The sequence below is a fragment of the Seriola dumerili genome, unplaced genomic scaffold (assembly GCF_002260705.1).
Source record: "Seriola dumerili isolate Sdu_G_001 unplaced genomic scaffold, Sdu_1.0 BDQW01000674.1, whole genome shotgun sequence".
NCBI lineage: Eukaryota > Metazoa > Chordata > Actinopteri > Carangiformes > Carangidae > Seriola > Seriola dumerili.
Window position 1 is genome coordinate 1,109,675 of NW_019174929.1, and position 26,480 is coordinate 1,136,154.

The following is a 26,480-nucleotide window of genomic DNA, read 5'->3' on the forward strand; positions in this document are numbered from 1 at the left end:
AAACTGAGCTAAGTGACATGTTCTGTCTGTCTATCAATCTCCTCCATTCTGTTTAATCACAGCGCAGCACCTACGCACAACAAACAGCGCTTCAGTGACAGTCAGTTGATCAGAGAGTGTGTGTGTGTGTGTGTGTGTGTGTGTGTGTGTGTGTGTGTGTGTGTGTGTGTGTGTGTGTGTGTGTGTGTGTGTGTGCGTGTGTGCGCACGTGTTGGTGTTGGTGTTGCAACCATCGGTTTGCTGATGTAAAACTATGGCAGGGCAAATGAAATTTGATATTAATTCAATACTGCAAATAATAGTGTTAATACTTTAAAACATTATTGCGAAAACAAGCCAAATATCGTCTTGACATTGGCAAAGGCATAAGATATCATCAATCACTCTGATGACCATCGACCAGAGATCATCATCCATCAGCACAAACTTATTTAAAGCATATTTCAACTAAAAAAATATCAGATAACAGTTACACACTGTGGCTTTAAAGCAAGCTTAATTTGTCAGACAGTACTCAAGTGAGTTTATACCAAAAATATTATCAATACATTTGGTAATACTTTTACCTGATGATGGCTAATATCTGGGTTACTTTGTACAGGTAAAGAAATCATATCTTTTGTTTCTTATTGTGTGTGTGTGTTTTTAACTATGTGTTTTTCTTTGTCTGTCAGCTGAAAAACTCTCTGAAGAATGATCTGTGTCTGGACCAGGGGCCCGACAATGACAACGTCCCTATTCTGTATCTCTGTCACGGGATGACACCACAGGTCAGAGCTCTCCTGGGCTTTCTGTCTCTCTCTCACTCTCTGCACCGCTGTTTCATGCAGCATGTAGCATATATCCAGATTTAATATATCACCTCTATATTTTATTTCCATCTCGGATTTTTCTTCCTCAATAAAAAACTGTTCTCTCGAAGAAAAATGACTCGCCTTTCCCCTGCTTTTAGATTGGATCAAACTCAGTAGCTTTATCTCATAAAACAGAATCAAGTTTTCTATTTTGCCCTTTGCAGAAACAGTCCTCCATGTTTTTAAATATTAAACTCGTCCCCATTTTTCATACACCTCCTTGTAGGGGTGACATGTCCTAACCGAATTCAGCTCAGAATAAAATACACATTATTGACCAAACATAATACGAAATCCTGTTTTTAAATGGTTTTAGAAGTTAGATTCCACCTGAACATTTGTCTCTGTCTTAGCTTTCTTCAGTTTAATGTCAAAAGGTTACTTTCTCATTATCACAGGCATTTAAAAGATTAAAACGTTAAACAGTAAAAGATTCAGGTTCAGACAAACAGCCTGATAAACTTCAAGTTTATTTCAGCTGCTCACTTAAGTGTATCTCTCGACTCACGATTCAAGATATATCTCAACCTAAATAACAGGGAGTTGATTATCATTTATTTTCTCCAGCCTCCTCCAGCTCCTATTGATCCCCTCATCCCATTATGTCTGAGCAGGTTGTTTTCAGAGATTGTTTAACCTTGCTGTGGCAGTTGTAAACGTATCTCATAGAGTGCGGCTTGATCTCACATTATCCCTCTCCATTCAAATGAATCTATTGAATGTGTCAGACACGTCGTGCCTGTATTGATATTTACACCACAGTGCACATTAGAAGTGATTCGGGAGAAGTCTTTGGTGAGAAATTTGTATAATCCTGTGGAATCTTATTAACACTTTTTCCTTAAAACACTCATAAGTCAACTTCTGCGGCCCTTTCTGAGACTTAGATAATATTAAAACTTAAGAGTTATAAATATGTTATGTGCTATAAATCTCTCATAAATCCAGGCATATCAAACAAAGGATTGGGGTAGCACCAGCGTTTCTAATGAGATTAAGGATCTCCTCTGCAAGACAAATCTAGTCTGCTCTATTTTTATATTTCAGTGTTACATCATCGAGAGGAATTAGCCCCTGGATTGCCTCAATAGTGATACAGACACATAGACTGTTGCAAACGTTTGCTGTAGTCAGTGAAAATGTGTCATTGTAAGTGCCAGCTACTTTTCACTGATGATGCTTTGGGAGAGCTACACTTTTGTATCTGAGGTGCTGGGGTAAATGCAGTACATCAACATGCTGAAAGAAAACTGCACAGGCACACATGAAAGGGTATTACAAAGCTCCCAATCCAACACGTGGCTGACTTTACAAGAGCATGTTGTCAGCAAACAGTACAGCACTTCAGCTCGATCAGTAATAAAACATACCAACTTAAGCACAGCAACAATAGAAAAACCTCAGACACATCCGGCCTGGCAGCCTGCGCTGCTGCTCCAAAAATGAGCCGCTCAAACACACACAAAAAAAAAAGTCACACTCGTCAGACTGTTAAATGTCTGGTGTGAAGGAGGCCGCTTGGGTGTTATCAGACAAATAAGATTAGAGTAAAAGGATAAGAGTAAAAGTAAGACAGGCAGCACAGGAAGCAAACATGGCCCTGATTTTTTATTTTTAATAACGCAAAATATGTGGGGGGTTGGAGTCAGAAAGAAACTTTATCCCAGTCCCACTTATGAAATGTATTGACTTCTTCAGACAGAGCCTCTGTTTAATTGTCTGCTCTCTACCCAATTTTACTCTGATATGAATCAAACTCCCCCATGATCTTCTTGTGCTTCTTTATCATTTGGATACTACAAACCAATTAACTGAATTTAATTTTGTTTTTGTTCATTTGCTAGTTGAAGCTGCCAGTGGTGGAAGAAGTACTCGGATCCTTTACTGTAGTGAATGTACAAATAAAACTATGTAGAAAATAATCCATTCATCCAAAATTCTACTTTAGTAAAAGCACAGAATTATCAGCAAAACGTATGTAAAGTACAAAGGTAAAAGCACTCATTCTGCAGAAAACGAGCCTGTCTGACTGATTAATTATTATATATGACATTATTAGATTGTTAATACAAATGCATCAACATTTCACTGTTGTAGCTGGCCAGGATGGAGCTAATTTCAACTATTATATACAGTATACTGTATACTATAGTGAAATTCTGAAACTGCTAACATATCTCAATGTGCCCCAACTACACATTGTTTTTCTGAGAGGTCACAAGGTTTAACCTTTTACAGTGCATTATTTTTCACAAGTTTCTTATATATTATTATGAAGTTTGAAATGAAATGGAGTGGAAGTTTACTCTACGCAAAGAACAAATATCTCTTTTCTATTAGCAATTAGCAATTTCATATAATCTTATACAGTACATCCTTGTTTTCTCACAGCTCTTGCTTATCACTCTGTGTGAACTAAACCCAAACTAAAGCTAGTGTTCTGCCAAAAGTACAATCAACAAATTCAATCTCTCAAAAATCAATCTCTTCCCACTCTCTGTCTCATGGTTATACCATTAAGTCTTTTTCTTTTTGAGCACACAACATGCTTCTCCTGCTTCATTGCTGAAAATGATCATCAGTTTTTGTCAGCTTCGTATGCGCAAACAACTGCCCTTCAAAAAAAATCAGTTGGGAAGGATTCCATCACAGAGGGCACAATTATTCGGGTTTTCGCCCAATGCCTGAATTAATCATGAGCTTCTTTTGTGTGTCTGGCCTTGTCTTTCCTTGTCCTCCATTCAATCAGGATAGCTGTATAAATACACATATTTAGTGTATGTAAATCAACCTCATAGATGTCTCTTTCATAGTCAAGACAATCCAAGAGGAAGCCTCATTTGCTGCATAATTTATTGCCTATATGGTCATATACAGCTCTGGAAGGGCCATTATCTAAATGTCAACCCCAGTCGTCTCAACATTCAGTATATAACACCACACAGTTTGTTCATAGCAGGATGTGGTGTATCTTGCAGAATGTGTACTACACCAGCACTCAGCAGCTGCACATCGGGCTCCTCAGTCCCACCATTGATGATGACGACAACAAGTGCCTGGTGGATGTGAACAGCAGACCTCGCCTCATTGAGTGCAGCTATGCTGCAGCCAAACGCATGAAGCTCCACTGGCTCTTCACTCAGGTGACAACACATGACGCAGCCACACACGGTCAGAAAGTACAAGGTTAACATTCGGTTTGCTGTTGATATACAGCCTCAGTTAAGGTAATGTGTCAAATGTGACCGGAAAAAACTGTGGAGGTAGCATTTAATCATTTAGGTGATTTAATTTACTGTTTGACTGGAGTTCCCCTCAATCCTGTACCTGCTTTAGACGTGAAGAGTCACTGAAACTCAATGACTGTCTTACTTCATTAGAGGCTCTGTGCTTGCAAACTGTGTTTTGGCTGAAGAAGTAGCCACCTCACGAAATGCCCCATGACAGTGGGTGAATTGGATTTACAGCATGCTTTGATTTGGGCTCAAAACATCTCGTATTATTTTCTGCTAAGCTGTCGGCTGTCGTGTTAATTATAGATTTGTGTTCCTCTTTCAGTCACATATGTATAAAATCCCAAATGTGCTTCATATTAGACGTTTAAGACAACAAGTAAAATATTCTTTTGACGATGTGTCCTCTGGACTGCTGCTACAGGTGTGTCCGTGGGGTTTTACAATGTAACGGGCACTAGGCATGAAAAGGTTTTATACGCTTGAACTCGTTTGTCGTATCTCCTCACACTGGACTTTAAATGGTTATTTTAGTTAACTGTGTATAATTTAGCAAGTGGAATGCGGACATATCAGCAAGGCTAGAGCATATCATGTTTCTGAAATATGGCATCAATTATTGAATGGAGCTGTCTACAAATTAGTGAGAGAGAAAGTTTTTTTTTTTTTTTTTTTTTTAATTCAAATGTTGCACCATTCTGCACAAAACCTAATTAACAGAAGATATTTTTAATCTTTTTCCAGTGGAATGAGCAAAATGCTTCACTTCCTTCATCCACTGTAAATACCTCTAAGTGGTTTTGATCAGCCTTGCTTGGTGAAAGGAATGAAACGTGTGCTTGCATGTTAGGATTAGACATTAGTTTGTAGGTGCTGATTAGAACAGCAAACACATGTTCAGTGGGTGGGACTGTATGGTTTGGTTTGCTTGTGTGGATATGTGGATTTGTGGTTATGTGTGGGTGATGCCTTTTTTTATTTTTCTGCCACAAATGCCTATTGTTCTGCATATAGCATAGTAAATTTAATATAAACCCTATAGCAAACCGTAGCATCCTAAGTCAAACAACAAACATCCCCCATGCTACATACTCACTTACACTGTACATTCATTAGCCGACTCCTGGAGACTGTTTGAAGAAGGTGTTACACTGGCAGAGAAAAACCCAGAGCAGCTGCTTTTATCAGTTAATGTTTCAGATTTTCAGGGATTCTGGGTTTTACTTTGGCCTCGTTCCAGACCTCTGTGTAATCGCCCACATCTTCAATATGTTCATGGATTCAAACGGGTCTGGTGGTGTGCTTAGCGATGGCTGTTCCCTCCGGTCTGAGAAACCACCAGCCAATCACAGCTTTTGGATTTCTATGGGTTGAAATTGTGCTTACAGCACAGGTTGTGGTAAGTCCACGTACAAAAATAACAGCTGTTAAGAAATCAACAAAGATATCCTCTGAAAAAGATTGTGACGTTAGATGGAATTAATGGAGTGAAACAAAAATGCAATTCAGTCCAATTATTAAGCTGGTTTTACTCAGCCAACTTACCCAATTAACTCCAAATATTCTTGTAACAAGCTCCTCTAAATCAGGGGTTTTCAAAGTCTGACACTGTGACACTGTGGGCTCACCCTCAGACAAAATCAAGACAACTGTTTCATCTGCTGCCTGAGAAACACTCCCACAAGCTCCCGTAGGAAAGTTCTCTATCACAGGTGAAGTGATTAACTAAACATACATTTGCCAAACCAAACAGTTAATTGTCCTTGAAGTGTTTTCACTTGTTAAACCAAAAAATATTTCATGAAAACACTTCCAGTATAAGCATATATCTCACCTTTGTGTAACTTGGCGAGGTTTGTTTTCGAGCGTAGAATGGGCTCGTTGTTGCCCCTTGTGGTTGCTGGGGGAAAACACAGCTGCTACAACGGCCATTTTCTGTCCTTCAGCCTCTCGGCGCAGTAATGAGCCCATTACGACTTAGCACACCACAATGAGGCAAGAAAGACGCAGCACTAGAAAAACCTACTTGGACAATTGACACAAAGGTAAGGTTTATGCTTTATGTGTTTTCAGATTCAGTTTTGCAAGAGAAAATACTTGTCGGATGAAGAATAAGTTACTGTGTCAGTCCATTACACCATCAATAAAATAGCGTTCTGGTCGGGCTACAAACAAAACCTTTTTATTTATTCCAACAGGCTGATGTTTTTTGATACAGATGTTGCACCTGTAACTCAATGACACGCAGACCACAAAAATGAAGCCATCTCTGAATAGGGCTTAAACAGCTGGTTTAACATGCAGGCTCAGGCACTCTCCTGCAGTGCAGTCTGCCAGGACCTGATCCAGTCTTTGATAACAAGCCCTATGGAGATTGTGCCTGCGTGAAAACGTTGATCAATAAAGGGTTGAAGTCTCTCAGTTTGGGTTCTGCTCTACACTTAAAAACCTTATAGGCAAAAATAACAAGTAAATACTGAAGTTCTTTTATATGTTTTCATTCCTTGAGTTGCTCAATTATCAGGGAGATGGTGTAGATGTTATCACATCATAAAATATTATAATCTAATATTTTCATCTTTACAGCATGCACAGCTCAGCCAAAAGCTGGTGTACCCATAATGGAGATTCAATACACAAATGATCTAAAATGGATCTCACTTTGTACAGATACCCTTTTTTGTCTTGATTGCACTCATGGGCTGGCTCAGGGCATATTAGTCCATAAATGCCTACTACCCACAGTTTATACCAATCTGGTATCTATAAAAAATGTCTCTTGGACCTCAGAGACAGGCCAGACTCTCGTGGAAACACACAAAGAATAATTTAGCTCACAGTCAGTACAACCTGTCCAATCCTTAGGTCTTTTTTTTTTTTTTTTCTCCCATGTCCCTCTGCATTCCCCTAGTAGTATTGAAAGAGCTCTCTCCTCACAGCTCTCTCCACACTGTGTGTGAATGTTGATGGTCTCCTCTTCAGTCCCTTGCCCTTTGTCAGTCCTGACACTGTAATGAGAAAATCCTGCCTCATTTCATCAGGACATGCTAGAACATTTTTTGCCGAGCTGATGCGCTCACTCTGTTCAGACTGGCAACAGCTGTCATATTAAAGTTTGTAACTTGTTGTGCCTTACTTTCATTTTGCAATAAACGTTTTTGCTCTTCCTTCACACTCCGTACAGTCCAGACCATAAATGCTCGGACAGTTAAAGTTGTACCTGTGCTATATATAATAGATACTGCATTAAAGTACGTTTAACACACACTGCCTTAAATTTAGGGGTTCCAAAGTAATTGGACAGATATACATGAAGTTAAACATACATTTTATTCGATTTCAGGCATATCTGTCCAGTTACTGTACAACTGTACAAATACTTACAATCATTTTTCCCATAAATCAAATACTTAATTAATCTATTTTACACATTATTGTAACGGTTCAGAAATTTGATTTGAGCTGTCCTTCTACATCAGCACCAGATGTTTTTGTCCCTGTCGCTCTGTTTTGTGTTTGTCTTTTTTTTCCTCTTTTGATTCAGTTTGTTCATCCTGAGTATTCTCTTTCAATCTTGGAAGAAAGCTAATGACTTCACTGGCAATTGCATTGTTGTTTTTGCCTTGAAACTATGTTGATGCTATCTGGTGGGCCCAATGAGGATGGTAGTGTGAATCAGCCAAAACGCCCCAGAGCTTAGCAGCAGCTCACGTCCATATCTGTTCAGAGCAGTGTGGGTTTAAAAGGAGGCAAGTTATGTTGTGCACACAAATTGATCTTCGGGAGCTCGGCACAATTTTAACCATCCTGCTTTTATCTTTTCAGGGAGGATCCATTCAGAACAAGAAATCAAAGAGATGCCTAGAGCTTGTCGCGAGCAGTGACAATGAGTTTGGCTACCAACTGGCACTGCAGAAATGCACTGGACAGAAATGGTTCATTACAAACGTGTTGTTTAGCAGCTTGTTGTGATTGACTGCTGAAAGCAACACCTGAGTGAATAGCACACCGGACTGGATGAAGTTGGGTGTTTGGTTTTTTTTTTGGAGGGTTTTTCTGTGAGTGTGTGCACATGTGTATGCGTGTGTGTCTGCGTGTGTGAAAGGACGGTGCGTGGTTGAGCACGCTCATTTTGAGCACCACAATGTCCACTGATGAGCGGTCGACATCACATCATAAATGTTAAACATTTTATTTTGCCTACAGGATCAGCCATAGTTGGCAGATATTTTGCAGATTTGACAAGGTAGTATATTTAGTATATTTTGTGGTAAATACAGTACAGTCAGATTTTCGTTGACTTAAAAAATGTAATAGGTTCATGTTTTTGTACTTTGTTCATATTTGCTACTGTGTAGCAAGCTTTCTGAACCTGTCCCTGCTGTAATTATTTTCTTTTAGTGTCTCAGGTTTGTAGGTTTATTATGCGGTTCAGCTCTACAGTTGTGGGAAGATGTTGGAATAAATCTGAAAACAATACATAATTTTCTAAATGTAAATATTTCAAATATTTGTAATATATAACAGTAAAACAACTGATGTAAACTACTGAGTGCAAGTGCCTCTTTTCTTTTGTTGTTGAAGGCACAATTTGTCTGAACAAAAAGGGTCATCCTGTCATTGAAATTGAAAGGACTGGAATCTGCCGTCAACCCCAAATAGATTTTTGATTCTAAACCGAGAGTTCAATACACTGCAACATTAGGAAAAACACGTACGTATACATCACATTTTTTTTCACATCTGTCTTAAAACAATAGCCAGGTGGCTATGTGAACGGATGAAACAGGTTTTGTTTGCTGTGATTGCTCCTCATGGTCGGACTGGCTATTAAGATGTACCTTCGCAATGTGATTCCCGTGTAAGTGATAGGGGGCAAAATCCATGGACATGTTATATTGTTTAAAATATTGTGCATTTCTGTATTTGTAACATGGTTGTTGATATTTGCAGCACATTTTGTTATGCACTTTTGTCAAATTGGTGATGCTTTCTTCATTTGCTTGTGCATGTATTTTCTTCTGTTGCAGAGTATTGAACACTCAGAGCCACCGTAGCTTTGGCCTTTGAAAGGAACTTTTCGTTGAATATTGTGCACACATACAGACTAATGTACATGCACGTACCACACCATTTAGAAAGTGCAGAGTCGTGGAAGTGATGTCTTCAGTTTGTAGTGACAAATTCATGGGCAGAAGCTGAGAAACAGCGTGGCTTTCTGCTCTGACTGTTGTGCGCACCTTGGGAGGAGACGAGTAGCACAGCCTGTTTTCAACATGCCAGTCCTCATTACCATCCATATTCAAGCAGAGCTCGGCAAACCATGGCATTAAATATACATGGAAACCCACTTTCATCAAAAGGACTAACACATCTTAATATATGCAATAAGAGCGCCTCTGCATGCCCAACTTTTGAATGAAAGAAATCCAACAAAAGAATTCCCATGAATGCCCATGCACATTACTTGCATCTTCTTTTAGTTGACCTCTTCTCCTGACTGCCCGCTGGTGCACTTTCCAAACATTACCTTCAGCTTCAAAATGACAGTAGATGGGGAATCTGTATATGTATATTTGTTTAATATTCTATTATCATACATACATTTATCACCCTTGTTGATTTAGCGCATCATTTTGTGCCACAGAATGACATAAGGAGGTTTTTTTTTGTTTTTTTTTTTAGGTTGGCACAGAGTACACAGCAGAGACATAAATTCCCTGTAAATCTGGAGTAAAAGATACATCCAACTGTATCCCACAGTGATGGAGCTGTGGAGCTGTTTCTGTCTGAGTATGAGTCACATGCAATATTTCAGAATAGTACTGTCCTGATTTCAATGAAGCCGGGGTGATAATATATCTGTATTGCCTTTGAGATCTAGCATTTGCAAAATTACAGTTATTTACCTTGCTGTGAGAATTAAATGCTGATTTTTAACAGGTTCATCTCCTTCCTTCCTGAACCAACTGTCATTTTTTATGACAAGTCCTTCTTCAATTTAAATCTTCTACAAATATGCTGATCTGATTTTGCCTTGTATATAGCAGAAATGCGTAACTAATTGAACCAAACAGGCACTGTGTATTATTTGTGGGAAACAGGATATTGACTGTTGAGTAAAAGAAATGCCTCTTGGTGAAAATATGTCCAGGAAAAAATCCTTGATTCCCAACAGTTTTGTGGCTGTCCTTAAATTGTTTTAATTCTTTTTGTGCAGAGTGCAAAGTTTTTTTAAAACAAGCTTTTGAAACATTTGGGTGTAAGTAGCTCAGGTGAATCATTAGATCACTTCATGTAAATTACAGTATAATAATCAAGGACATTTGTGAAGTATTTATTGGGTACCTATAATAGGACTATAACAAGTACAAGGGGTAATGTCAAGCGATCAGTGAATAAGGAAGTAACAACTTTGTGTTTAAGAGGGAAATTTCAGTATCTTTAAAATTATTATTCCTCTATTTAATAATTAATATAATTATTGCGTAAATGACAGGAAAAAAAAGGTAAAATGCTCATATAGCTCACATATGTGAGCAATAGTTCAATTTGTTTTCTTTCTGTTAGATGAGAAGTTTGATACTAGTCTCATATCTGTACGGACCCAGCAGTCAGTTAGCTCAGCTTAGCATAGCATAAAGACTGGAAGCAGAGCGACACCGTTACTGTTGGACAGAGCCAGGCAAACTGTTTCCCCCATTTCCAATCTCTTCATGCTAAGCTAAGCTAACTAGTTACTGGCTGTAGCTTCGTTTCTACCATGCAAACTTGACAGTAGTATCAATCTTCCCAGCTAACTCTCAACAAAAAAGAAAATAAGCGTGTTCCCCAAAATGTCAAACTATTCCTTAAAATAAAATCTAAGTTCTCTCTCTCTCTCTCTCTCTCTCTCTCTCTTTCTCTATAATTCATCTCTTTGCCTCTTGTGGGAGACGGCTCTGAGAGGCATCCTATCATGTCTTGTCATTATATTCTGCCCCCGACACAGAGACATAAAACACTGAGGGATATATTCCTGGCAGAAGTCGCTGTGTGATCAGGGGAAACAGCTGAGTTTTGAATACCATATGACAAAAGGAAGCAACTTGTCAGAAGTGAGAATATCTGAATGCCCCCCAGGAACCAGAGAGGCAGCTTTCTATGTTCTCTCTCCTGCAGGTGAGCCACAGGTAGGTAGCTGAGGAGAAGCTGTCAGTACCACAGGGCGGATGGGACACCACAAATGGAAAGAGAATCAGGTAATAGTCAAGCACTTGAAAATAAACATAAACCCTGCCAAAGATGAAATGACTGTTCACTTACAATCTAAAGCAAGCCATCAGTGTTAGAAGGAAATTTTAAGTAGAAAAACAGATTTACCAGAACAATGCATGTGGGTGTGAAATCTGCACTCACCACCCAGCTAAAATGCTTCACATGTGGATAAATGTCACTGTTAATTGTTTTCTGCGAGACTGAATCTCAGCTGTGGCTGTGTTTCCATGGCTACAAGTCCTACGCTGCATATTCTCAGATATCCCCAGGCGTCGGACCGTAGGTGAGCATATTAACTGAAAAGACCTGACAGGATGTAATTGCTCGCAGATGCAGATGTAACTTTAATCTCTGCCCTTTTTATGTCACGCCTGAACGCTTTGACCTATGCAAATGAACCAGCTGACAAATCTGTTTGTTTTTGTGCGTATCTGTCTGTGCTTGTATGTGAAGTAAAGGAGCGAATGAGCGGATTCGCTACAGCAGAAATAAAATTCTCGACAAGGGGGAAAATGAAGTGGAAGTCTGAGGTCATAATGAAAAGGCTCAAAGTGAAGGGGAAATCATTTCTAACCAGCCAAGCACAGAAGTTACTGGTGTTGATAATGTAGTGCAAAAACATTCACAGAAATTCTCACAGTCATCACACAGTCCGTATAATTTAAAATGTAGTCACATAAAATTAGACAGCATTTGATACTTTCACGTACAGTTAGCGAATAATAACTACTCTTCCAAGTGTTTTAAATACTGTACAAAAAATAGAAATGCTAATAATCGTAATGTGAAAATGGATCAAATCATGCAGTTTTATTCCACGAACATACAACCTGCTTTAATTAATTTAATCACTTAATCAATAAGATGAATGACAAATAACTTTCTACTTTAACTTCAAGATCTTCATTCATTACCATGTTGGGGGAAAAACAAGACGTAAACACAACAATGACAGAACACTTGATCGCAGACAGCAGTTATGGAGCAACATTAACATTCACAGGAGTTATGTTTCTGGCCACCTGACGAATCTAATCTGGCCGTTTAGTTGCTAAATGCTCCACTCTGTTCACCAGCTCATCTCTTACTGTGTCTGTCTGCTGTTTGGTGCTGTGCGGGTAGCACTCAGAGTGTGTTTGATCTTATTCAGTTAAAACCGCTGCATTTTGCAGGTGGAAACGATGCTGATGTGATCAGTGAGACTGAACCTTAACAGTGGAGTTGTGGGCTGGAAAACCAAAACCATGAGCTGAAAGAAGTTAAAACACCTCATAGAGCTGAAGGAAGCTGCAGAGTCAAGTGCTATTTCTCTGTATAGGTAAAACACATTTCACAATGCACAATCTTTTAATTGATTGTTGATGTGAAATGTTGATCAGTGCAGCTTTAAAATCTACTTGCATGAATTTATCAGACATATTTTTCTTCTTCCCAGTTTAATACTAATACTACAAGTCCTTGATAGTCATTTTTTTGCAAAACAGTTACAACAATGAGCCTGGATATTACATAGTTCAGCTTTCTGTATCTGTCAGTCAACTAAGTTATTAACCCTGCAAAAAGATTTCAAAAAGTCATAGGGCTCATTGGCCGAGCAGCTGGGATCCCACTATACATGTACTACTCTTGTCATATTCAGTAAGTGTTAACAAGTAAGAGGGATGTAGATATTGTGGCATTTTATCCATTACAATTTAACTGGCTTTTGACAGTGATGGATGAGGCTCCATGAGGAAGCCTATAAATCAGATTAAACTGTGAAAATGGGTATTGACTGTATTATCTGGATTCTATTTGCTTTTAGCTTTTAGTAATTTTTTCCTGAAGTTAAATCTGTCTTCCTCTCCGGAAAGCCTTTGTGTGCATTATTCCTCTTTTGAAGTTGGCATCAGCTGTCACTGAATCAATTACTGATCATAATCTTGATTTACTTACTTTAAAGAAAAAGCTGAGTCAAACCTTCTAAATGTATGATCCTACTGGTGGTGCAACAACTTGATGTTCCCCTTCACACTTATTCTTCAAATCATGCCTCCTAATTGAAGCACTTGTTTCGGACGTTGGAGATGAATTCAGTTATTCTGAATATATGCTTCATTGATTCATAACTGTTGGTAAATACAGCCATAATACACCAACACACAAACTGACTTTGTTTAAAGGTCAGAATATTTTGGGATATTTTACAGAAAACAACATGTGAATCACAACATGACATGTGTGTGCTTACCTTGACAAAACACTGTCAATCACATCCAATCAAATTTCACCCACTCAGTCTTGCTAAATCAGATTAGCTGAGTTTTTGACTGATAAACTGTAATAAATGGTTCTTTAATCTGCAAGGACTGACTTTCTTGGGCCATTTGGGGGAAGCAGAATTAATCTGTTAGCACTTCATTACCTTTAGGCAGTTACTGAGCACCATTATCATTCATTTGGAGTTGTGTTTCTGGCCACCTGGCAAAAGTAAATCCAACATTTACTCTTTTAGCTCTGTTTTTGGTCCCTACCGCTATTATAAAATATTGGTTTATTGGTTAAAGCCACTTTAAAGGTTGTTTTTCTTTTAACTTTCATTGTTGGTAGTGGACAAGTATTTAAGATTTGAAAACATTTGCAAAGGAAAAGAAATTCTGGGAAATTTGATAACATTTTACTTTAAGTCCCACTATTTAGCATTTATAAGCTCTATGCAAACATTTAATAGATTGTTTCTAGCACATAATAATGTCTTGTAAGCAATACAGTGTAAGTACAGTTTTTTCAGCAACAATCATAACTTCTCCTAGAAGGTATATTTTATATTATTACAACCATGTTTTATATTGTCACTCATTATCTATTTACACACCAGCCTCAACTCAGTTTGTTGAGGTTTAGTATTAGTATACAGGGTTCTTCAAATTGTATTTTTGGCATTACTGCTACTCTATCCTTTTTGTCCCCTTTTTATAGTGTGTATAAACCTATTCTGAAGACAGAAGTTATAGAAACATTCGAACCAGTGAAGGCCTGCTTGTCAGGCCACACAGGAACAAAGAGAGCCTGGGGCAGCAGGGGTTAATCAAAATTTAATCATGCCTCAAAGGCTGATTCCATCTGTACATAGATAAGACACATATTTATGGTTCATTTGACTGTGACAACAATAGTCTACTTTGTCACTGCTCACTGACAATACCCACCCCTGACACCACTGACATAAATTTCAGACAGCCACTTTCATGAATGAGAAGAAAAGGCTGAAGTCCATGAACTCACATCCTGTACACTCCAGCAAAGTCTAATTACTGCAATCTGGATTTAGACTCTTCTCTGTTTCTCTTGCAGCACTATTGAGAGAGACATCTTGTGAGCACTGGAGCAAAACTCTCTTCCTATTCTTGTCCTCCCGCGCACAGAGCTGCATTTGATACAGGATCCTGCCAAACAGAGGAACTGATCATGAACGCTTCCACAGCTAAAGATTATCCTGGTTCTGTTCTTCCTCTGGATTTAGATTTCTCTGAGAGATTTCAGTTTGTCTAAGTAAACACAAAGAGCTCTGCATAGCATATGCATCAAAGCTTTGTGGTTTAATGAAGATTAGGGACATCAGAGTTGTGTCAACTATTTTTTGGATTCACATGAATCAAAAACATGTGACGACTGTCACTTTCAAGCGTGTGTGATTCTGAACTTATACTCCTGAATGCTGAGGAGACGCAGGACTTGCCAGCTTTTCAGCACCTGTCTCACACAATCTATCAATCAATCTGTTTGTCCCTGTCTGCCTTGTTCACTGTGTCTGTGTGCAACCATAACTACATTTTCTGCAAGTAGCCTCCTATTTTTTGCTACTTTATACTTCTACTTACTTCTAACTTCTACTTGGGGAATGCAGTGCACCATGTTGTGAGTGACATCTCTGGACACAATGGTTCATCATAACACACTGATACCCGCTGTAGAAAAAAAAAACAGCTGCATGAAATGAGTCTGAATAAACAGACAAATATGTAGCATGGCTTAAGATAAGAGCATTACTGCATTTGATATGAGACATTAGCTAATATGAAGCAGAATAAATCAGTTGTAGCTTTCATTTTGAATGATATTTTCATATTATCATTTGTTTGATGTCTGAAGATCCAAACAAACATGCTGACCTCAGTAGAAAATTAATAATTTCTGGCAAACGGCATCTGTCAAGCAGATGGAGAGCAATGATCTAGTGGTATGTGCTTGAGAAGGAGAGAAGCTCATTTCTATGACCACCTGGCTCTTAACTTATCAAGAGTACACAACACAATTCTCTATAATCCTCTGTATATTACAGGAGAAAATCCATCAGTAGTCTGAGCCTGAATGTCCTCACAGAACCCATTTAGATGAGCCTCCAAAAAACAGATTGCTTGCCATATTGAAACTCAGATATAGAATTCTATCTATTCTATCTATCTCAATTCAGTAATTTTTACTCTTTGAACCACTTCTCACTTCACAAGACAGCAACCCCCGACCAGCTGTCTTATGGATTATACAGACTTTTAAAAATCCATTTCCTGTTTCACCAAACAGAGGTTATGTTTGTTGTGTGAGATGGAAAAAGAAGATTGCTCCTATGTTGCAGATGTCGTCATTCTAGGTAAAGTCTCGTATAATCATGAAGAGGATATTTCTGGAAATGTGGCGTGAGCCTGCGATTTACATTGTAATTTTGAATCAGGAACTAATAAGATAGTGTCCATGTTTAAGTATCCAAATGATATTTAAAGGCACAGCGGAAGAAGGAAAGAAGAAAACATGGGCAACAGTTGGGAATTTTAGAGGAAAAAATAGCCTAAATAAATTTGAACTTGGGAATAATGTGGTATGTGGGTTGTAATGTACTGGTTTAGTTTTGCACATTTCTCTTGAACAAGAATTGATAAGTTTAGCAAAAACGAAAACATTGAAAAAAAAAAAAAATCAGTTTCTGTGTGGCTGTTCTCCCCTTGCACAACAAGAAGATTGTTAACATCATTTTTTCCAAAACTTCAGTTATGTCATTCACCGCTGTGCCCTGTATTTACAAAAATAATAAAATATTTTTATTTATTTCTTCTAAAATGCATTAGTATTTTATTAATACCTGTATCATACAATGAAATTACTCTGTAAATTGCAGGCTGCAATATAAACCATATCTTGTTTATTAGTGAGCTTTAGAGGTACTTGTAGGCAGATTTGTTTACCCTTGCCCAGAGCCAGGCTGTTACCCCGCGTTTCCAGTCTCTATGCTATAGCATCATATTATATGGACAGATATGAGAGTGGCATCGATCTTCTCATCTAACTCTCTACAGCAAATAAGCATTTTTCAATCAGCAAACAGCTAATCTGTGAACATAAAATGTGCCTGGGTCAATGCCTGTAACAAGTGGATCTATTAGTTAAACTCAGTGGAGCTCAGAGGAGGCGAGAGCATGACAGGTTTGGGAATCGGTTCATATCGGTCGATGTTTTCATACAGCTGAGCTAAGGTTTGTGCTAATTGGAAAGGGAATGGAGATATGTCAAGAACATGACAAAGGGGAGACAGAGTGTAACATGTACAGCCACAGGGTTCAGAAAGAGATCAGCCCTTTTCTAGAGGTTAGATCAAATGCCTGCAAAGAAATCTTTCCTTTTAATGTCATTAATCTCATTTTCATTCCCTTTGAACTTTGGTCAACACTGCAGTAATTTTACAACCGCAGGCTAATCTTATAATTTTATGGGGTAAAAGATGCTCAAATGACTTAATTGTCGCCTTAGTGAATGTTGTTACTTATTTCTGTTTCATCATCAGCACCTATATTTTAATTTCTTTACTGACGTTGCTGATCTCACACAAATCCACCAGTGAAATGTGCCTTTGAGCTCTCCTTCATCAGTCCCAGGCTCTAATTGTGTAATTAGCTGCTGCTTTCATGAAGCAGACTCTACACAATTGCAAACATCGGCCAGAAATTGAACAAGACACTTTCACGTCTCCAAATCCGGCCTTTAGTTTTCATTTTGTAGTCTAAAGTGAAAACATTTTTTTTTTACTGTGTAAAAAGACATATCTCAAATGCTTTCATGAGATAAGATGAGGTAGTTAAACACAGTATAGTAAATTCAGCATGTTTTAAAACTGGCTTTGCTACAGTTTTGCTACCATGGCATCTATACTTTGCAAAGTCGCAAAATGTTGGCTTCAAAGTACAATATGGCAGAGCATCAAAATCAAAGACCCTCAGTATTGAATGTAGTTGAGCCCTTCTCATTTTGTTACATTAAAAAAGGGGTAACCAGTATTCCTTGATTGGGACAATTCCCAATTAGTTATCAGTCCGTTTAACTGCTCACAGGGAAACAAAATCTTCTACAAAGCAGGAATGCAAAATTCAGACAAGGGAGTTTCAAAATATAGATGCAAAGGTAAGGAGAATGCACAGATTGATCATTACCCAGAGAACAAATCTGAACACTTTGCATGACTCTCTGGCCCCTTTTATATTCAGGGCCAGAGAGTCATTGGAGTGAACTCAAAACAGTTCATTAACAATCACTTCTTTAATATGCTTCTCACTCTGCCGTCCTCAATGAAAACAAATGACCTGAGCGGCATGAGACATAGGGGTGAGCAACTCTGATCTTGTTTTCCCGAAAGAAGAGATGTGACAGATTTTTAGATGCTGAAGCTGTTTGAAATGCTAATGCTAATGAAAAAACATGAGGGGAAACACCCATGAGCATGAGTACAGTCTGTATGCCAACTCACAAACAGGTGCAATGTTTGTTACATGATGGATGGTCAGTGTTGTGTTTACCACTGTGAGACTGCAGTGACTCCAGAGAGCAGAGATGTTCTTCAACTTCTACTGCCTCCTGCACAATATAAACACTGCAGCTGAGCCCTGCTCTTTGACTTACAGGTAAGGCGGCTGATATGGGCAGTATTTGCACAGCTAGAGGGGTCACCCAGGGTCATGAATGAGGAGAAAGAGGAATTGTGTGATTGATAGCCGTGGCGTATGACTGTTTGGCAACTCGAGCACCACCTACCCTGGTATCAGACCTTGGTAGTGAAGAAATAGCTAAACCACAAATCAAAGCTCTTGATTTACTGACCGATCGTTGTTATGACCATCATCTCTACAGGCACCTGAAATGAGATGCCTCCGAAAGAGAGCTGGTCATACTCTGACTGACAGAATGAGGAATTCGCAATTTCAGGGGACCTTGGCATCCAGCCAGTGTTCCTCCACGCTGAGATACGCCAGCTGAAGTGGTTCAAGCTCCAAATCAAATCACCCCATGGTGGAAGACAATGGGGCAGCCTCAGTCAGGACATGCTGATGGGACAAAATCTGACAGTTCTCCTCACTTCACTCTTCTTCCTGGCCTGGATAAATGGCTAGAAAATGGACAGATTCACCTCGGTCAAGCATCTTTTCCAGGATCACCCCAACAATATTCAGCATTACTGAGTCTCTGTAGTTGAGGCTGCACTCACTAAGATTTGAATGAGCACGTGTATGTCTTATTTGTCAACTACTTGATGGTTCCCACTTCATAAATGTAAAAAATAGCCACTTTTCATTGTCTTAACATTATAATAAGTTGGATATTTTGAAGGTTTTGAACTGTTAGTCAGACAAAAACCAGACATTTGAAGACATCACATAGGAAACTGATTGTACTTTTTCACTGCTTTATAGAATAAATGATCAACTGAGAAAATAGTTGGCAGCTAATCAATTATGACAATACCCTCCAAACATTTGCTCCACCTCAACCATCTACAACCTTAAAATGCTACTTACATTATTAATTTTTCCAGTGACACAGCACAGCCTACAGCAACTTCTGTGCAGTACAAAACTGTGGCACATCTGTAATCCTCTGCATAATCCTAACAGCAATGCCTTTTCTCTCAAAACATTAAAAACAAAAATTAGTAGTAAATAAATGTAATTTATAAGAGGCTGTTTTGTGACTAGGGTGGCATGGTGATGCAGTGATTAGCACTGTCGCCTCACAGCGAGAAGGTCCTGGGGCCTTTCTATGTGGAGTTTGCATGTTCTGCGGTTACTCCGTCTTCCTCCCACAGTCCAAAGACATGCACATTAGGTTAATTGGCGACTCTAAAGTGCACATAGGTATGGATGCGTATGCAAGTGGCTGTTTTTTTCTCTATATGTCGGCCTTTGATGGACTGGCTACTGTCAGCTGGGATTGAACCACCCCCACACACACACACACACACACACACACACACCCCCTGCGACCCTGCAAGGATAAGCGGGATGGATAATGGATAATGGATAATGGATGGATGCATGGATGGATGTTTTATGACTTTGGATATAACTGAATTACAACAGTGACGGGCTCCTATTGAACATGGTACCAGGTAGTAGGATGGTGATATGGTGCAGTTTGTCTAGTCTGTTACTCTAGTTTTCTCTAGACTGCAAACTGTTGCAGCTGTGTTTCATGAATGGGCTGACTGAAAATTGTCTCCGCTGCAACAGAATCAACACGGTGTAACAAAGATAAATTTTATCTTTCAGCATGGCCTCACTTAGGGTCAAGTGAGTGAAAATGAGATGAATGAGGTTTATTTTCAGAATGACACATAATATGAGCCCCCTTTTTCTTCTTAGTTACCATTTTGCCAATACTGTCCACGCCAGCACTATAATCAGCATGTTACGGTAACATGCTCAACCATAACAGCCAATGGTGTAAAAGAATTCAGATCTTTTACTCAAATTAAAGTACAAACAGACTACAACAATGTAAAACTACTCCATTACAAAGTAAAAGCCCTGCATTTAAAATCCTGCTTAAGTAAAAATACAGATGTTTTTTTTCGCTTAAATGTAAAAGTGCTCATTTTGCATTAAAATGTTCCCTGTGACTGCTGTATTATGATATATGACATTATGAGATTTTTATCCCAATAAACATCTGTTTTTGACACATACAGTGGATTCTTAATTCAAACTGGAGAGGATCATTAGAGAGCTAATGGAGCACATCAGACTCGGGGAGACTTGTGAGCTCCTAATCGAAGGAGGCTGATTCAGTCACAACAACAAAATGAGTGGGAAGTGCTGAACCAGTTTCAGATTAGGTTGCAGCTTTTGACCTAACACCGCAAAAATCACACATTAGGCCCGTGGAGGAGATGAGAAAAATTTACTTCAATGTAAAAAAACCCATATATATACCAAGGTGTCATTCAGTTTTGTAGGGGCAATCACTTTCTACTTTCATCAGGGTTGCCTGCAAACCTCTCACTACACCCAGTTGGTCTGTTAGTTATATTACAAGATTGTATACTCACTGCTTCCACTGGAGCCTAATGCCTTGAACTCATATGAACTCTAAATCTCTCATGAAGAACAAATGTTTATGTCATGTTTTTAAGTGCTTGCAGCTATATGGTAGAAATTTAGTAGATTGTCTCACAATGATGCCTTTGTCACAGCAGAGAAAACATTTTTAACTAATATATATTTTTTTCATCTGAATGTGTTTGGCATCTTTCACTGAATATTCATAAGTAAACTGAGTGAGTAATTAGGAATTCTTACGGGACAGAATCGAGTAAACATGGAGTTCAACTAAAAGGTTACGCGGAGGTATGCAATTAGCACAAGTCACCAGTTTAATTAGTCTGACCACACTTCTTTCTTTATACTGAATTCCTTACATTTAAAAGACACCTCTCATTTGGGGACCTACAGAAACTCCATCCTGTATCATGGGCAGTTTGCAAAAGGGAAATGATGGAAAATGTCCACAAACCATCTATTTTTGGGGTTTTTTTTATTTTTTTATTTTTTATTTTTGCACTATTTTTATTGGAGCGTGTGGTTGCATAATACTCTGTCCACAAACAAAAGAAAATAGTTGTTCCATGAAAATTAGAAATACAAATTTCTAATTCTGATATTTCTAAATGACATGTCTGAGGAGAGCTACCTGGTCTGGTAGAGATACAATGTTGGCATGTGCACATGGATGCTGAAAAGGATCAAACAGTTATGGTTTGTTTTACCCTGAATGAAAAAATACATATCCATTTAGAAAAACATGCAATATCAAATATGACTCAACTATCTCACTTGGTAGATATATTGTGTAAACTCTCATTACCAAAATGTTAAACACCTGGAGCCCTTTTGTTGGAACCTGCTGCTTTTACCCTGCTTAAAGTGCCTGCTGGTGTTTAAATGACCCGAGAGCTCAAGAAAAGATATCACATCACAACAAGAACAGAAAATCACAGAGCAGCAAGAGGGTGTTAAGAAGAAATAAAACTGACAGGAGTGGTAGCATCATGCCTTACGGTTATGTTTAGTAAAACAGAGGAAGAAAATGAACAAGAACAAAGAGGACATTTATTTACAAAATTCTTTACCAAGAGAGGTGGATGTATCGTCCAAATGTGAGCCACTTTTCTGTACCAAAGTGTTTGCGCTCTATTGTTTCAGTTACATTAGTTTCACAGTGCTGCAAAAAGGGTTTGATTATCCATGAGCCTGAAATGTCCCAGTGGATTCACCCCCCTCCTGATGAACAAGCTTCAGCAACAACAGACGGCAGAGGGATTAGTGTGATGTGAGTTTATTTTTAATATCACCAGGAACAAGATTTTTCTACCAGATGCATTTAGTTTCTCAGCAGCAGCAACATGATTTGCCGCCTGTATGTCAGCAATCCTTTACAGCAATTTATCCTATTCTTAATTTCAAAAGAAGCTTTAGACGCCATGCCAATAATGCAAGGCAAGATGGTTATAAAATGAAGTTAGAGTTGGTGGTGTTTGGGGGGTATTAGATAAATATGATGAACAATAAAGCACTGTATAGATTTGCATTTGTCCATTGTCCTAACCAGTTTAAACATAACTCAAACCATGTCCCCAATGTGACAGCCCCTGCGCCACAAATTAGTTGAGGGATAAGTCTGGCAGTTCTTCATTCTTTTGTCATTGTCAGTAGATTTTGTGAAAACACCAAAAACAACAATGTGTTAGTTCATCTTTCCATACTTCCTGACATACTCCATCTATGCCGCTCAGCTCCAGTTCCTACTAATGACAAAACTATGGTGGCCCAGACGGGTCAACGCAATGCAAAAGCCACAACACAAGTGGAAAAGCCACAACACAAATACAAAAGCCATAGTATGAATGCAAATACTGTCGCTTTTGTTCTTGTGTTGTGGTTTTTGCATTCTGTTGACCCCTCAGGGCCACCGTACAAAATCTTAAAAAAACAGATAACAAATATGCTGTATGGTCTCATTATTTAAAGCTAAAGAGTCTCCTAAAAACAGCCGCACACAGAGGTTTTTATTGAACAATACTCAAACAGGAATAAAATTACATCTGATGGGGACTATTTTCTGCCACATATTGTGTATGCTACAGTGAGTAGTGTTGGTAGCACCTACGGCAGCAGGACAGTGTATATGGGATCCACTCAAAATAAGCTCTGCCCATGTTCATTGTAATGAAGGGAAATTTAATTCGGCAGAGGAGTAAGCTATATCCGATTCTGGCTACATAGACAATACTTGAAATGACTGTTGGTTTGGGCATTTCGTGGGATTTATGGGTGATAAAAAAGCAGATCAAGACAAATAAAAAGTTCAAATGAAATTAAAGTACAATTTTGTCTTGATAAACGTTTTTGGCTTTCAGTGAGGTGGAACAGCAGCATGATGGATGCATTCATATACATGAGATCCAGTGCTACGTAGGCACTACGTAGGTGGTCTGTACTGATCACACAACCATGGAACATTTAGTTTCTATGGCTCAGGATTTGCTGTGGCATTCTTAAATGTTATGAAATAGGGCGTCCTTCCAACTGTTTCCCTTTTTCACGAGAGAATTGTTTGGTAAAAAATAAGAATACAGACAGCAGTCTGCAGCAGTCTCCATGCTACACTGCATGGATGTCTGCAAGCATAGAACATCCACAAAATCAGACCACAAGTGAAATGACAAGTCAGTGCCATACCACACCAACAGCATAACACAGTGCCTGAGAACAACTTCACATCCTGTCAAACAGTGTATTGTGCCAACCGAACTCATAAGGATGAGTAAGGCAGAGTCTGTAGCGTGTACTTGATAGCTATCGAAAGTGACACAAAATCTTGCAGACACAATAGTGTCATTGTGAAGCCAACCCACAGTGATAGCACTGATCTAAAGGATGCTACATGTTGTGTGACACCATCACAGCCTCCTCCTTCACGGATTCATTTGCTACTTCACATAAGATGTTTGTCATTATCTCATTGTAACTACAGCAGTTTCATTAGAAGCTTTTAGTTTACATCACACTGAACAAAATGTACTGTATTTAGAATGAGTGACAAGTTGGTAACGTCTCAAGTCATTAAATATTGCTGTTGACATAGCAATAGCAGTATTTAATGACTTGAGATGTTACCAACTTGTCAGAGAAAAGAAGATCACATTGTATCCGGTATGAAAAATAAGTTTTGTGAGCTTAAAAAGAAATATTTTGTGCACGTATCCTACTGCAGTTTTAAGCAAAGACATTGCTTAGTTCCTCAATATCTTAATAGTCGTAGACTTTTATTTGTAATATAAAGCTTTATTTCTTTTTGAACTCTTTCACACATATTTCTATTACTGACTGTGGTTAGACATATGCCTTGAATCTAAAATGCAATTCTTGCTAGGTAATAATTACCATCCATTACCTTGAGGTTCTGAGATTACAATGAATGTAATTCTTCTCCAAGGTAACAGTAAACAGCTGATAGGCCACTGAAATTAAATGTGATAAATCAAAACTGTGTAGTCAAAAAACAAATCCTAAATTCACCGGTCTTATTTGTCTCCCAGACACCTATTTCTTGAGAGTAAATAGTATTCGATGTTGACTCACGTTAACTCTACACTTTGCAGGGAAATAATTAAGCTTCGGCGTCTTCCCATGATATTGAATGAGAATGTGAGTACTGAAGGGGGCCCTGATCTTCTGAGCTTGAAGATGAGGAATTGATTGCCAGAGTCTCCTTGAATCTTTGATATTGATTATTGCCTATGTGCCAACCTAATAAGCCTGTCCTTGATCATGCATTTAGTGTTGACAGAAAATCATTTCATATGAAGCTGAAAGGTGGCTTTACTGTATGGTGTACACAGTCACGTGCAGATACAGATTTTGGGACTTTTTCTACGTTATTGTATATACTGTACTACCCCATATGGGGTATTTGTACTCTGTACTTCTGCAGTTTCAGGGGATACATGAAGCTCAACTGATTAACTCAAATACACTCAAACTGTATTGATGTTTTGCATGTCTAGAATTTATCATTGCCCAATGTACATTTGAATTCCTCATCTTGTGTTGATACTCTCAGGTTTGTGTTGACAAATCACTGAGGGTGCAGGTAAATTTCAGACATGGTTACAATGACTCTGATCTGTGCTGACAGTGCTGAAACTGCAGACAGGACTTCAGTGGCTCCCGGAGCAGACTTGAGCACCAGGACAGGCAGACAGGAGCATGGCCCAGCTCTCCCTGTGTTGAGCAGACGTCTCAGGCCTGGTCACATTACCTCAGCCTGAATGGAGTTTGTCTCCCAGCTGCTCAGCTGAGTCCTCACCCTGTCACTCCACTCTACTGGGATCTATCCCTGTCTGAGTCTATGCTGGGAGACATCTGTCAACACGTGTAACGCACTCCAGGAACAAAACCAAAGCCTGTACCATGTGGGAGTTACCTATCAGTGCCAATACATCTCAGCCTGCACAGAGAAACAGGGTGAGTGACAGGAAGAAAGACAGATGTATTCAATAAAAAAAACATTGACGAGTCAATCATTTCTTTAAATAATAGTTATTTTTTTAAGATAATTCAGATTTTTTTTTAAAGTGGCATAAACTATAATAAACCCCATAATCCTAATCTCAATGAAAATGCTTTGATATATTTAATATATTATACGATTATATGTGTTTAAGGATCTCAGAGGATGAACATAATTTCCATAATTTGATGCCGATTTACATAATACATCTTGACGCTACGTACAATAAGCAGTATCATGAAGCACAACAGCTACTGTATAATTTCTATAGTACATGGTCTGCAAGCAAAATGGTGTGTAACGTAGCATACATTTTGTAAATGTCAAAATCCAGGGCTATTTCTATCCTGCCATAAACCAGCATCAGCAATATTGATGACTCCAGTGTACACTGCAGGTATAATGAATATTCAGCATTTGGTGAAAAGACCATCTAACAGAGGGGAGTGAGTGATTGAGTGATGGTCTGACCCTTTTAACAGCCTGAGATCTCAGCGCTTTTTCAAAAACTTCTGCCTGGTTCAGTTTATTAGTTAATGCTGAGTGGCTTCTGCAGCCCGTCCCAGCAAGGTAGAACAAATGCCAATACATTTAATCAATATTTATATGATTAAAGCGGTTACTGTGTCCAAACATGCAGTGCACTCACCTGCCGTGCACTACCTTTCTACTCAGAGGATTAAAGTGGAAACCAGAGAACAGTATCTAAACAGTTTGAGTACATTTTCAGTGTTTCGTTGATTGTTAGAGGCAGCGTGCGTGTGCAGAAATATGAATGTCAAATCACAAAAATAAAATAAGCTCCTTCATGTTCTTCATATTTAGTCATTAGGGGATGCATGAGTGATAACTCCCCTCAGGGTAACATCCTCTGTGTCTGAGTAAAACCCTTAAAGTCCTTTTATTTATTTATCTATTCATTTATTTATTTATTTATTTATTTAGTAGAGTTAAACATGGGATTTCAAGCTTGTAAGTGATGAAGTGACACTGCTTGGAGCAATTTTTTCTCCTTTTTTTTTTCCATTAAGATTTCATAGAAAACCAAGACCCATTTGAATGTTTTCTGCATGACAGTCCTTGATACAGTAAAATTCATTCATTGTTATTGTTTCATGCTCTGAATACACAACATATTATTGGCGGAACTATTATCAGCACCCTATGGAATTCAGTCCAGTAAAAAAAGCAATACTGATTCCGGACATACAGTGCACTGAGCCGCAAAAAGTCATGAAATGAGAAAGCCATCAACCCTTTTTGAATG

The 26,480-nt window shown here is 38.6% G+C and overlaps 1 protein-coding gene across 1 annotated transcript in view; it reads left to right on the top strand.

Moving 5' to 3' along the window:
* The window catches only part of LOC111236570 (polypeptide N-acetylgalactosaminyltransferase 18-like), a 76,534-nt gene extending 67,962 nt beyond the window's left edge, over window positions 1-8,572 (top strand). The window contains exons 9-11 of the mRNA XM_022765357.1: window positions 675-770; window positions 3,833-3,997; window positions 7,913-8,572. Coding sequence (XP_022621078.1) covers window positions 675-770; window positions 3,833-3,997; window positions 7,913-8,059 — 408 coding nt within the window. The 3' untranslated portion in view covers window positions 8,060-8,572. The remainder of the gene's footprint in view (window positions 1-674; window positions 771-3,832; window positions 3,998-7,912) is intronic.
* Window positions 8,573-26,480: the final 17,908 nt, after the last annotated feature.